At 40.1% G+C, this 14,293-nt stretch overlaps 3 protein-coding genes across 5 annotated transcripts in view; 1 reads left to right on the top strand and 2 right to left on the bottom strand.

Annotated features, from left to right (window-relative positions):
* Window positions 1-254, bottom strand: part of LOC144383154 (catenin delta-1-like) — a 5,896-nt gene extending 5,642 nt beyond the window's left edge. The window contains exon 1 of the mRNA XM_078080000.1: window positions 230-254. Coding sequence (XP_077936126.1) covers window positions 230-254 — 25 coding nt within the window. The remainder of the gene's footprint in view (window positions 1-229) is intronic.
* Window positions 36-7,835, top strand: LOC144383382 (calcium-binding protein 2-like). Its single transcript, XM_078080566.1, has 7 exons — window positions 36-3,003; window positions 3,288-3,509; window positions 5,530-5,560; window positions 6,281-6,415; window positions 6,525-6,634; window positions 6,733-6,880; window positions 7,010-7,835. The coding sequence occupies exons 1-7, from the start codon at window positions 2,956-2,958 to the stop codon at window positions 7,033-7,035; spliced, it is 720 nt and encodes a 239-aa protein (XP_077936692.1). The 5' UTR covers window positions 36-2,955; the 3' UTR covers window positions 7,036-7,835.
* A 1,711-nt stretch (window positions 7,836-9,546) lies between these two features.
* LOC144383381 (uncharacterized) lies at window positions 9,547-14,170 on the bottom strand. 3 transcript variants are annotated; one of them, XM_078080562.1, is made up of 7 exons: window positions 13,512-14,170; window positions 13,109-13,244; window positions 12,318-12,416; window positions 11,424-12,218; window positions 11,058-11,200; window positions 10,161-10,270; window positions 9,547-10,069 (listed from the first exon to the last, which is right to left on the bottom strand). In XM_078080562.1, the coding sequence occupies exons 2-7, from the start codon at window positions 13,212-13,214 to the stop codon at window positions 9,931-9,933; spliced, it is 1,392 nt and encodes a 463-aa protein (XP_077936688.1). In that variant the 5' UTR covers window positions 13,215-13,244; window positions 13,512-14,170; the 3' UTR covers window positions 9,547-9,930. The 3 variants fall into 3 exon arrangements, with proteins under 3 accessions (XP_077936688.1, XP_077936689.1, XP_077936687.1); XM_078080563.1 differs by having other exon boundaries at window positions 13,109-13,239; window positions 13,512-14,156; XM_078080561.1 differs by having other exon boundaries at window positions 11,424-12,416; window positions 13,512-13,818.
* Between the last annotated feature and the right edge of the window lie 123 nt (window positions 14,171-14,293).

The following is a 14,293-nucleotide window of genomic DNA, read 5'->3' as shown; positions in this document are numbered from 1 at the left end:
TGATGCAGTTGACCACATTCATCTTGAATTTGGTTGTTTGAAGAGAATATATTTTCATTCATAGCTCACCCGGAATGCCCTTATTTGAACTGATCAATGCATTTTCTGTCAACATGCATCTATCAAATGCAAAATCCTGACGTTGGTGTGGTTGCATCATGAAGTTTATCTTTGCCTTTCAGGCATCTGGTATACTAACTGTTGTCGGGGGATAGAGCATAATTCTCACCCAGCTGCTGTGTTTTTGGTTTCATAGCTGAAAAGCTTTGTTTTCACGTTGGGCTGTTGATTAAGTTTGATTGTTGCTTTTTCATTTTGTTTCTCCAACTTAGATGCATGTGGCTACTGTTTGTTTTCCCTTTTCTATTTGTGAAAGGAGACTTCAATTAAATGAATCTACAGCTTTCCAGGCATTCTCGTAAAATATAGGGTGGGAAACAATGCAGTAATGAAAAAAAACATGACAGGACTGAGGCTTCCATTTGCTAATCTGGTGGATGTCCAGCTGGATCAGTAGGCTAAGCACATGCGATTATATAACCACAACACTGTGGATCTGAAGCCTTTGTTATAAATCATCTCATCAATCTTTATGCTCTCTACTTAATCAATTTTTCAGTGTATTTTTTTTATTTGAAGTCCTCCAAGACCATTGAAAGGTCACACTGCAGGCTTAGCTGGAGAATGGCGTCTGTGAAGGGGACAGAGATTCAGCCATAGTGCCATCCGTCCATGAAACGAGGTTTGACCATTCAACATCTCATTACTGCCCCTTACCCTCCTGTGGGCTGCATTTCTTCACAGTGACCTATCCAAACACAGGAAATGCACAAAATGTCCTATAATGGATCGCCTTTTTAAATGCCTAAGCAGGAGGCTGACATCTAGCGGGGGTGGATAGGTCTTACAGTTGAGCACAAATTCATATTTGCTGTAAGAGCAACCTGTGCTTTGCTGCACTCTGCTGGTGATACAAAAGCAAGATACTATAGATAAGTATTGATTACTGCCCAGTTGTCATTGAAACCAGAAGAAAACAAAAACTGACAAGAAATCTGCACCAAAAAGGAGACAACAATTTTGAACGAAATGGAGAAGTTGTAATATGTAGGGAATCATAAAGAATTGAATATCACCATAACAGGAACAGTGACATAGAAAGGCATGAACAAATAGAGAGACACCAAAAATGTGTTAGTTCCCCAAAATTGACCAGAGGATTACGGCTGCCAGCTCAGCACTGGCTTTACACTTACTGCTACTAATCTCTGGCACACATCCAGCACCACGTGACCAGCATACAAATGTGTAATAGAGGGAGGTACGAAGTAACACATCGCGAGCTCACGAGTATCAAAGCGAGGTGCACTGATTACAATAAAAAAAACATGCCTGCATTCGAAGTTTAAGATTAGAAATATTTAACAAAGGGTTCAGTTTTACTTCTTCAATTTGGGAATTCAATGCTAACTGATCTTTTATGGAAGTAAAGGTTACGGGAAGGGATGCTGAATGTAGAACAAATTTTAATAAAGTCTTGTCTGATAGGATGTCATATTTTACCTAAGATGAATTGGGTGGTTGACATAGTATAGGATTTGTTTTCAATCTAATTCTTTACCAAAAGATACCTGAGTTTATCTTTTATTTGTTATTTTTACATCCCTAAAGTAGATATTATAACTCAGTGATGTTTACTAAAGTTTGTAATGATGGCCGTAATGGGAAAAGCTAGCCAATATTGACAATTTTCATTGTCGCTAACAGACATCTCTGCTGACAAACCCTCTGGTCGGAGGCTACAGCGACTCAGTTTGCTGATCCTCCAAACAGGTGGTCCGGTCTGGGATAAACAAACTTGGTGTTTTCAGCACTTTCTTCAGATGCTGACAGAATGTCCATTTTGCTCCCTTAGAAGCAGTCTGCTGGCAGCGGGATGGGACGTGATGGGACGAATGACGTTTTGTTATATTGTCCAAGATTTTGAGTATAAAAGCAACAAAAGTAAAAAAGTGAATACTTGTCATAGGCATTGTGTGAGGCCAATCTCACGACGTGTTCCATGTTGCTGCGCTGATGTGGTACATTGATTTGTTTCGTACTCCAAAGTAATATAAATATTCCTCGCCCCCCCCCCCACACACACACACACTTCGAGCATGAACTCCCATCGCCTGTCAAACATAACTCTTTCACTCTAATCTAAAATGCCAGAGATTAAATGGGCAGCCAACTCTCCATCCATAATTCTATCATCCCCTCCCCCCTTTATCTCTCTCTCTCTCTCTCTCTCTCTCTCTCTCTCTCTCTTCCAAACTAGTCATTTTGAGGCCACAAGCACGATGTTTGGTGGACAGAGAGAGGAAGTTGGGTGGCATGGATTAGATTAAGTTGGGCCAAATTCAAGAGATCACCCTTGGTGAGCGAGGCTGATGGATAGATAGATGGATAAAAGTGTGTTTGTGTGTGAGAGAGATAGAAAGGGAGGGAGAAAGTGGTCGATTCATGCAATCAGAGCTAAAATCTGGCAGCAGGAGGTTGTTTCAGCCCAGATATGACCCAGCTCTCCCACCCCACCCTTCCGTCCTCCAGCACCCTGCTGCTATTCCATAATATCACACTACACCTCTTAGAGCTCACCATGACAGCACTCACCAACAGAGTTGAGCCTGGGATTGGATGCAAAGTCATGTACCTGCCGCGCCTCTCGCTCTCACAGTAGGATCCTGGATTGTCCCTCTTCGCTTGTAGGAGTAGTTGTGCGAGCGGAAAACACTCGCCTTCTCCACGCCGGGTGTGAAAGACGTCGCCACATGGAATGCCCTGGATTGATTATGGATTTTGGACTTTTATTTGAGAATTGATCAAAGAGAGAGAGAGAGAAAAAAAAGGAGGAGAAACAGGGAAGAAGTTTTGGGACAGGAAGAGGGACGACGGGAAGAAGCGGGCAGGGAGATGGGAAACATAAACAAAGCTTCAAAAAAGAACAGTAAAAGGATGAAGGTAAGGTGCCATTTAATTCCTTTAAGGTGAGAGAAACCGAAGAGTTTGAACTGAAAGATGTATAAGATAATGCTTATACATGTGACCATGTCCAAGAGACATTGATCTGTAAATAACACAAAAGCAACATGAGAGATTCTGTTTCCAATTAATCTATATTTTAAAATATTATAAAAAATAGTTTTTGACCTGTGGCTGATATGCAAACTTGTAGGTTTGAACTAGCCAGTTTTGTTGCAATGGAATATGAATGGTCCTAATTTAGTTCATTCCTCTCCTCGAAGGGGGAGTTGCCTATAGAACAAAGTGGCACCCCATTAGCTGCCGCCATGCTGGGGGCCCTCGGTGGCGCAGGTGATGTGGACACGGATGATGAGGAGGAGGGAGGCAGCGAGCAGGACTTTGATGAGCCGCTGTGCGCTCTGGTTAAGAACTGCAACATGCTGCACAACTTAGTGGGGCCTGCTTGCATCTTCCTCAGACGAGGCTTTGCACAGAGCCAGCTTGTATGTATGACATTCACACACACACACACACACATGCCTACAGACACAGTACAGAATAACCGAAGCCAAATTCTGTCATGAATATTTCTATCCATCCGTTTCAGTGGTGAAGTTGTGGCCATCCATCAGTCCACCGCGGTATCATCACATCCTTTCCATACTCTCCACCAATGATAATTCCCACCTGTGAGTGTCAATCCTCATGAAATCCTATGCAACACACCAGAACATCTGTAGCGTTTAAGTGGTTGCACGACTGTGCTAGTTGATCTTTGTTGCGTAATATAGTGTTTCTTGGGGAGTGGAAGAACGTAAATAATCTTGCATTATAATGATGGAAAGCTGCAGTTTTTCTAACTGTTTTTCTAAAAGAGCCATTAGGATGGAGGTCTATGGTGGAAGTCTATGATCACTGGTGCTTCTCTGATTTTTAAGCACCCGACCTGTGAAGTATTGGATGACCTTGAGCTCAGGTGTCTAGAAAAAAATAACTAACAATACTGACTTGTTACTTATTATTATTATTATTACGTCATGATGAATTTATATCAATCATGACCAAATTATTCTACTGTATTTTTCAGTTGACTTCTGTATGGCTTTGGTGAATGGAAAAGTTTAAACAGTCCTGTGACGTCTTGAACAGACCCAATGATATCGCGTGGAAGGGATTGCTCATCCCACACGCACAGGGAATTACCACCTGACTGCGGATCTCCCCTCAGCTCCATGTTAGCTCTATTGCAGCTCTATCGAGTATTACAGCGACTTTTAACTAATGGTTGTTTTTGCGCTCCTCGTCTGACTCATTTGCGGAGCCTTTAACAGTAAATGGGTCAGATGTTAGTAGACACCAAGAACAGAGCTAAAAGGGGAGTGAATATGTGTCCAATATACTTTCATTTATGATCAAATACCCACAAAAGCTAATGAAATTCAGCTGTGGTTTATGATTATGTGTCTATAACCGACACCTACAGTATAACAGTTAATAAGGTGAGCAGGTAAATACTGTTATTGTCAGGAATAATAGCATGCTGAATTTATTCAAAAATGTGCATTTTGTACAGCTTCACAAAGCTTCATTTAAAGTAAAGTATTTAGATGTGCAGACATTGGCAAAAAATGTCATTAAATATCTTGTTGTTGATGATCATTTTTAGACGTTGCTTGCATCAATCCAGAAACCCAGCTGTGTAGTGCCAAAAGGTTTTATTTCACAAACCTTAACATTTGGGTCATTTTCTTAAGCACTGAGTGGTATTAGTGGCTTGGGACTAAAGCCGAAAACTACAAAACATGTGAACAACAAGGAAAACATTGTTTACCAGTCATCTTAGCAAAATATAATAATTGGTATGTGGTGTATTTGCAGAATGTTCAATCTCTACCGATGTGTAAATGTTGGTTAATCAAGTCCCTGATGAATAGCAGTGCAGATGCAGATGAAAAAAATCGTGAATAGGGAATTGAAAAACCATTAAGCCTCTGTGATTTGTAATACAATTTACAGCTGTAATCTCTCTGCCACTGTTCTCTCTGCATCCTCTAATCCGGGCCTGTATTATTCCTGCTGCTGAACGTATCCTGGAATTACCTTTTGTCCTTGCCACAACAGGCTAATTACAATTAACACATTCATTTATCTGAGAACCATTTTGCAAGTGCCATCTGATCAGCTTTGTTGCACGTATTTGTGCGGACAGTTGTGCAGGCCTCATTTCTGTTGAATCATGCAGAAAACATATGAAAAGCAGACCTCTAAGCTTCTCCACCAGAGATTGGACACAAGCTTGTGTAGCAGATCGACTAAAAAGGTTACTTGGGTCACTAAGATAAAAACGCAAATAATCCAGCGGTGGTATCTCTGCTCAGGCATTTGAACAGGGAACAGAAGTGCTTCACACGAGCAAAGAAAACACAACGAGCTGGCACGCTATAATTATTATTACGAGATTGAAGGTGTATGTGTTTACCTGACTCTGCATTTCTCTCCTGTCTTCTATGCGCACCACTGCAGGACAGAGATCTACGACCAGAGGAGATGGAGGGTACAGAGATGTTATAAACCTCAATCCAAAATCTTTACTACTTTTCTCACTCCATCATCATCATCATAATCATTCCCTTGACTTTTTTTTCTGAATGACTTTCTTCCTTCCAAACCTCAGACTTTCTGTTGGACTTAAAAAAATTTAGTTTGACTCTTAATGTCCGATTTTGAAACAATTGAATGTCAGTATGCAAACAAGAAGATGTTTTTATAGGATTAGTATTCAAAGAGAATAAGGACGATAGAAGCACTGTTTAAGTCTGGAGTGCCTCATATTCCTCATGGTGGGACTTTGCATTCAAAAGAACGTAATATGTGTTCTGAGTGGAATGAATCATTGAAATTTGTTTACGTAAAAACAAGAATGAAAATAGTTCAAATGAATGTCGTTCAGAATTTAAAGCACTGTTACATGCGGCTTTAAACCGAACATCTGATAGATAATCTAATATGTGGACTGTCAGTATAATCAGTAATACACAATGCCAGTCAAAAGTTTGGACACTTTTTCTTATTTAATTCAATGAGAAAACCTTTGACTGGCACTGTATTACTAGACTTAACACGCAATAAAACATACCAGGGTGCGACTTTCAAACAAGGCAGCTGTTATAAAGGTCTTTGAATGCCATTGAGCAAAAATAACAACCCCATTGTAACTGCAATACCTCTGTCTTTCTTACATTTATTTACTGTTTTTCACAAATGGTTCCTGCAGAGCTGCGTGAGGCCTTCAGGGAGTTTGACAAAGACAAGGACGGCTTCATCAGCTGCAAGGACCTGGGCGAGTGCATGAGGACTATGGGATACATGCCGACAGAAATGGAATTGATAGAACTCAGCCAGCAGATCTGTAAGTGAGCTGCAATCGCTGACCTACCGATCCGGTCATTCATTTGCTGGCTTGGTAAAGAAACATAACAATCATCTAACGCTGCTTTCTGTGTTTACTTCTCATTCAGGTGGCGGCAGAGTGGATTTTGAGGACTTTGTTGATCTGATGGGTCCTAAGATGCTCGCTGAGACTGCAGACATGATTGGAGTCAAGGAGCTGAGGGATGCCTTCAAAGAGGTATGCAGCGTAATTTATCAACTAACAGCCAAATAAGACACCACCTAACCTTTTCATGTGCTTTCAAGGAATCTTTCTCAAATGACTTTGTTCCCCAGTTTGACTCTGATGGCGATGGTCAAATCAGCCTTGGAGAGCTGAGGGAAGCCATGAAGAAGCTAATGGGGCAGCAGCTGAACCACCGCGAGATGGACGAGGTCCTGCGAGACGTTGACCTCAACGGGGACGGAGAGGTGGACTTTGAAGGTGAGTGGGTGATGCGTTTTGTGAGCAAATTGAGGAGAAAAACAAAAAGGTAACAGAGTGGCAGTTTAATCAAGCTTACCGTTATGGAAGGAAGTAAAAGTATTGACATCACATCTTTTCTTTCCACAGAGTTTGTGCGGATGATGTCTCGCTGACTTTTCACCAAACTCACTCAGCTGCACTAAACACAACGTCTTCTTGATGTTCCAAGACTTATTGGTGTTTGTAGTTTTTTCTTTTACTTCCACCATTTCTCAAGTATAAGAAAATCCCTTTAATGTGCTGCTGTTGTGTGAATGCATTAATGTAATGAGAGATTAAAGACTGAAGTGTCTGCAAGGGGATTGTTTAACCAAAGCTTCTCTTTAGAGGTGTAATTAAACTTGAATATATTTGAAATTAAAATCCCAAACCAGCAATAGTTTAACTTCCAAAAATGTATTTTTGTGTTATTTGGGGAATTAACCTTTACATATGCAGTTTACTATATTACCTGACTTACATTTGGAGTTTGGTGAACATTTTTAATAACTTCAAACTTGAATTTAACCGTTAGGACTGTAATTGTGGGATATTATTGTAGTGTTGATAGCAAAAGAGACCTATAATTGTATAGACTTAATCATTAGAAATGACTTTTACCATGAATTTCAGCTAGTGCTAGCTAATTAAATGATATCAGATGCTGTGATTTCTAGTCCCAAATAGCTTTTCAATATATATTCGATAACGATAACGGTGGATTTCTGATTTCCGCTACATATCTATAAACATTATGTTCTGTTTTCCTATTCGGGTGAAAATGTATCAACAATCTGTCTCAAGGTACATGTTTTATCTTATGCAACCATATGCACATATTTCATGTTTTAATTGTACAGTCTTTAACAGGTCAGATCTTTTAAAAATGCATTGTAGATTAACAATAAAGTAAATAATAATAAATAAAAATAAACTCGTTTTTATTGACCAAAAACACCTTCCTGTACTATTTCTTACCCAAATTGACCTTGATTGCGTCTCTGGGACGAAATTGGATCGAACTCCGTCACACCTGAAGTGATGTTGACCTTCTTCACCAACTCTTTACCTCCCTTCTTTCTTAATACACTAGCTAGGCCCAACCTGTTGGCGTGCGCAAGATGACGCATTAGCTTCTTGTTCGCTTCCTCCTCCAATCACATGAAACCGCGTGAAGCGCAGCCCTGAAGACGTCTCCCTCTCTGGGCTTGTCCCTGGAGAGTCCCACAGTGAGGCTCGCTGCCGCCTTGTCGAGTTTATGACCATCACGAACCATCTGATGCGGTTTCAGAGCCTCTGTGTTGACGATCACGACCCCTTTATTGACCACTGCAGCATTGATGAGCAGGATGAACTTGCATGATCCTTTGCAGACGGCGAACCTTCACCTTCACATCGAGTCGATTTTCTTGAGTCTTCAGTTCGGATGATTGCGATGACTTTGAGCTTACTGTTGGAATGCGTAGTGTAGTAAAGCTCAGTAGAAAACCTGCAGTGATCAATGTCATCTGGGATTTTTGGCTGCGTCGCCATCAACAAGCTCAAGTGGGAAACGATCCAGCAGCATCACCAGCACCAGCTTTTTACAGCCCATAGCACTCAACAAAACTTCTTTCTATACATATGTTTACCTGGAGAGGCAGTAGTCCTTCTCTGAATTCGGGGATGCTAGAAATGTGTTCCGTGAGTTTTTGTTCACCATTTTCACCATATGATTCATTCACATGCTGTGGTATTCATCACTATCCTCATCTGCCAAGGTGCCAAACCAGTGAGCTTTGTCGGACAGATATGCCAATGACACTTTTGGCAATTTTGCTCCCATTTATTTTGCTGGACATTTTTAAACTTATTGCATTTGCGTTCAACATCAAAGGTTTTGTCAAAAAGGCCTCAGGAAGTGACTTTACGTGAACGTGTTTTCAGGTTTATTGTCTGTGGGCTTGCCGTCACAGTGGGATCTTCCACAAGACCAGGTTCTGTGAATCAACACAAAGACACTGTTTTATTTTGCTTATTATCTACACACAAAAAGAAGTTCGGTTCAGTTCACTTATTACAAAGAGCCTCAGCCTTTCAGAACACATTAGGATGTTTACTGTGTCTCTGGGGAGTTATCTAACAGAGCTGCTAGCTTGTTTCCCAACCCAACGGCACATTGAGGGGATTTAGACTGCCTCCGCTGGCTCCTCGTTTTATGCAACAACAGAATTATAGAGTTCAGCTACAAAATATCCCCAAAAAGAAGCCGGGGTGGGTAGAGCTTGATTTACGGGTCCTTATTAACTGACTTTCATCTTTAAGTAATTTGTTCATCACCGATGAAGAGAGCAGTTATTTTAATATTATATTATATATAATAATAATATATTATTTAATATATATAATATAAAGTGTCTTAGAAAAGTATATTTATAAACAGACAGTAACTAAAATGGGATATTAAGCACATTTAATTATTGAGTTAATTGATCAGTGCAGGTTTGGTTTGATTTGACCTTCAACTGTCAACACATTTTGAACTTTAGTTTTATAAGACTTTTTTTTAACATATATCGTCCTTCTTATAATTATAGCTTCAGGTGTCTGAATTGCTCATGCATATTAACAAACTCCCAGTAAAGTATTTGTGTGATTCATTGAACTAGTGGCACAAAGTGAATTACTTTATTTAAACTGTACAACGCTGATTTACATAAAATATAGATGCAAAGTGTGTAGGATTATGTGTGAACCTTAATACTCTCTGTACTGGAAGCCAAAACAGAACACAAACTACAACATCGTACGGTGCAAGAGGACACATTGTAAAGCAAACTCACATAATTGTTTCAACAGCATGTAAATATAATGGAAATCTCAGCTCCCTAAACACGACCGTTTGCACCAGCATAAAATACGTCCTCCACTAACTTTCAGTTTACAATTACTCATCACTTTCATTGGGTAATAATTGATCACATAACATGTGTTATCTTACATAAGGACCATTGAACAGTGGCCAGCACAACTATAGGCAGACAGGGAAACTACTTCTCACAGATGAACTGTTGTTTTATGTTACAATTCTCATCATTCCAGGTGCCCCTCCCATCCGTTCTGTGCCAGAATTCCACACAGTCCTGGTTCCTCCCGTCAAAGCTGTTGGGCTGATCTTTGCCCCAGAACCTGCAGGACGCAGAGAGACATCAAAAAGAAGAATAAATACTAATCGATTTTGTCCTCACGGGTTCCAGGAGATATGAGCACAGTTTCTTACGTGGTGGTCAATGGTGTTCCATCTACCCATTTCCACTCTCCCTCTACTCCTCCATCAGTTAATCCAATCCAGACCTCTTTTTCATTTGAATACAAGCCGTTGACGAAGAGCTATGAAGGAAGAGACGTGAAAATAACATTATTGCAGAAGTTTCTTTTAAATAAAAAGAGGTGACATTGGAGATTTTCGGGTGGCCAAAAGACTGAGTTTGTGATTACAAAATGCAAGGTTATGTCAGTACTGTACTTACAAATAAATCCACTGCACCAGATAAGCCGAAAAAAAGCACGCGATGCAGCTTCAACAACCCGTTCTAGTAGTTTTTAGAATCAAAACAATTTGCAAATATAAGCTCAAAATCATTGTGGAGCAGAGGCGAGCTGTAAAATGAGAATGATGATATTTTTTCTGTCCTAATCGCTACGAGCTGCATAGTACATTAAACATGCCCAATTGTTAAAGTGTGCAGGGTTTATTGGTGGGGATTTAAATTGCAACTGTGAAATAGATATATTCATAATTAGTGGCAAACTCCTAGTTTATCCTACCCTAATGTACAAATGCAATGTCAATAACAGCAAGCAGGTGTCGCCATCTCACCACTAAGGGGTGTTTAAGCATTTTATATATATATATATATGCTTCCTTGTCAGGTTGTGAGAAGAAGAAGAGCAGCAGGCAGGAGAGTAACAGGAGTGTACCATTGTAACATTACAGGCATCCTTATTGAAACTGTTTAAATGCATTTTGGGTGTCGGCTGTTGTTTTATGGTTAGGCCGCCGTCCTTCACCTACGAGGAGGGCAGCACAACCGACTTGAACTGATCCTCTATGACAATTTGTATGGTGACACTTTCAGTCATGCAGATACAGATAAATACAAACAGCTAAACAAACCATTTCGTCTTGACTTTTTACGATAGCCAGGTCGGCGCCTTTGTTTTGACAGTATTCTCTGGCCGCGGTCCAGTTGCTTTTGCCAGAAGAGGTGAAGTAGCAGCTGTACTGAAAGCCTGTCCAGCCACTGGAGCACTTCCTCGCTGCAAATGCAAAGTGTGTATTGATCAGATTGTGTTTAAATGCACTGATTTTGAGGACAATTATGGTGGAGTTTGTTTTTAGCGGTTTTTCATTGGATGGCACTGGACCTTTCAGCTTTTTCCAGCAAGATTTTAACAAGAAGGCCAAATGCATTTTACAAGAGGAGAAACATTTTTGAAACATGTCCCATGTGTATTGTTTGTCTAAATTCCTTCATCTTACCTGGGGTGATTTTCTTCAGTTTGTCAACATCCACCTGTATCGCGCCCATGTCAATAGTCAGGTTGTGATTTTTCACCTCCAACAGGTCTCTTTCCGCTCGTATATTTTTGCAACTGATCTCCAGATCATTTTTTTCCTGAACCAAGGAGGTGTGAGAAGCACGCAGCTCATCGGTGGCTTTCACCAGCAGGTCGTAAGAGGCCTGCAGAGTGTCTTTTGATATGGTCAGGTTTTGGTGATGGCTTTCTATCTTCTCCTTTTCACCGTTAGAGAAGTTGTATCTGTCCTGCAAATGCTCCACCTTCTGAACCAAGTTACTGTAACTCAAGTGCAGGCGGTCTTTTAATCTGGTTACATTATTTAATTGGTTCTGTAAATTGTTCCTTTCTTTGGTCAGTGAGTCATGGCTGGTCAATGCTTCATTTTTGAGTTTGATTGCTGAATCATATTGCTTTTGTAAATAGGCTTTGGCAGCAGACAAGTCATTGATTTTAGTCTCTGACTGGTTTTTACTGGCTTTCAGCTCTTCTATCTCTTTGCTGAAAGCGGCGTTACTGGCCTGCAACTGGCTTTGGCTAGTTTTAAGTTTGTTTGTTTCCTCCTTCAGTAAATTGTTGTTGGTCTGTATCAGGTCTCTCTTTTTTGTCAAGAAAGTGTTTTTTTGCTCGTAGTCATCACGGCTCGTCTCAAGTGTTTTTTTTTCCTTTTGCAGCATCTTTAAGTTCTCCTGTAGTTTCTCTTTCTCGTCACTCGCAGATTTTAGGTTGTTTTGATGGTCTTGCTTTACATTTTGATCTGTGGGAGATGGGAGATATCGGTAAATCAGGGATTTTACAATGACATCAACATCAAACATCAGGCTATTTGACAGTGAGAATAAAGAGAAAGGCTCACAGTGGACACTCTGACCTATGACCCCAGCCAACAGGAGAACACACAGCAGCCCAAGACCAACTGTAGCGGCCCTGAAGGGGCTGTTTCTTAATGCATGAACTGAAAGACAGAAACAAAAAACACGTTAAATTTGTTTCAACTGTACTACAATATCTAGTGGTGTTACAGAATACTATGCAAAACTTTAACCCAAGCCAAAGGGCAGACCTTCATTATTTTACAAATACACATAATTGATTTTTTTATACAGCAAAGGACTAAAAAAGTGATCGCACAAAAGAAGACTTCCATTGGTTTATCTTAACAACTACATTCAAATTGCCAAATTTGAAATATAATAATGCGACTATTCTATGAATCTTATATTAATAAGCCCTGCTGAGTGATTGGCAACTTTGCCCACATAGACTCAATATATTGCTAAATATAAACACTACGCCACATCACTGATAGATGCTGTTTCATGGTAGTTCTAATCATGTCAAAGTAGCTCGCTTGTTCAATTTCAACACTTTCCACTAAGTTCTTTGTTTAAATCCACCTGGCAGTTACAACTGCTAGCTGTTAAAAAATATGACTCCAAATGTACCGTAATGCTGCTCTAAATTAGCTGACTTAAAATATACATTCAACTAATACATTTGATAAGCTTAATGATTTTAGTGTTGCAGAACTAAAAATAAATAAGTTGTTGGCTGTGAATCAAAATCAGTGTGCAAAAAAAACAGGATTTAAAACTCGTTTAAAAAGCGTTTTCTCTCTTTTATATTATGTATTTTGTCATTATTTACCTGAATACCGGAACTTGCTGCCATCTCCTAAAAGTTGGCAATAGCCAACTTTACTGTTATCAGTGTCCATGTTTGTCACGGTAGAAGAGCGGTACTCAACACTCATCTTTGCATCCGATTCACAACCGCGTCTAAACTAGTCAAATAAAACAAACAAACAGTGGAATTAACATTTGAAACAAAGGGATTTTTCCCAAAGATTTTCCAAATAATCTGTGCCCTTTCGATTATTTCAGTCAGTAAATGCCAATCTTGACATTAAAAGGATCATTTGGACCTTGCTTAACCTTTAACAAGTTGGAACAACTGAAAATATTGTGTAGGTTTTTTTGTAGTGGGACATGAATAATTATAAATACAAACCATTTATACTATGAATGTATGAACAAAAGGGAAACCTTACCCCAGTTTGTGCAGATGAAGACGCAGTGAAAGAATTGGAAATATGAAGGAAATTGTGGAGAGCAAAACCTAAACTAAACTAAACTGACTTCCTGCAGCTTCACCCTGCAAACAGGTCACACTTATGCTTCAATGAGATCCACACTGACTTTAAATCCCCGTGCGGTTTCTTTGCACTCGTCTTTAGCGGGGAAGAAAATGAGGGCTGGTCAGCAAGCGGAGGGAGGTTCTCCTTTCACTTTTTTGCTGGGAAGTTGGTCGGAAAGGTCAGATGAAGGTCCAACCCCACAGGGTTGATTAAACTCTGTAGGGACTCCAAGATTGATCAACACTATAAACACCATAAACACACTATAAAGCAGACAAAAGGAACTTGTGAGTGTGATCAGTTGGTGGGTGTCGGCATCAACAGCTAACAAGAACCAACAGGAATCAGGAATCAGGATCAGGAATCAGGCATAAAGTGCACTAACAAACAAGTAACAGACAAGAGACAAAGTGACAAGTGACAAAGTGATGAATTGCAGTTAAAGTGGCATGTGCAGTGTGAACGGGAGTGACCGGTGGAGTGTTATAGTCAGGCAGTGGGGGACCGGGCTCTGTTGATGAGCCCGACTGCCGACGGGAAGAAACTGTTCAGGTGAGCAGCAGATGAGATGTGAGATCCTGTAAAATAAAGCAATTCAATTGGCCTGATCCACATTGACCCACAGCAACTATTTGCCAATTTCACAACATGAAGCACATGCTGACATGAACATATAGGAGGAAGTACGGATTTCA

This window comes from Gasterosteus aculeatus, chromosome 9, assembly GCF_964276395.1.
Source record: "Gasterosteus aculeatus chromosome 9, fGasAcu3.hap1.1, whole genome shotgun sequence".
In the NCBI taxonomy this organism is placed as follows: Eukaryota; Metazoa; Chordata; class Actinopteri; order Perciformes; family Gasterosteidae; genus Gasterosteus; species Gasterosteus aculeatus.
Note: the sequence above shows the minus strand (reverse complement) of the source record. Positions and strands in the feature narration are given on the sequence as shown.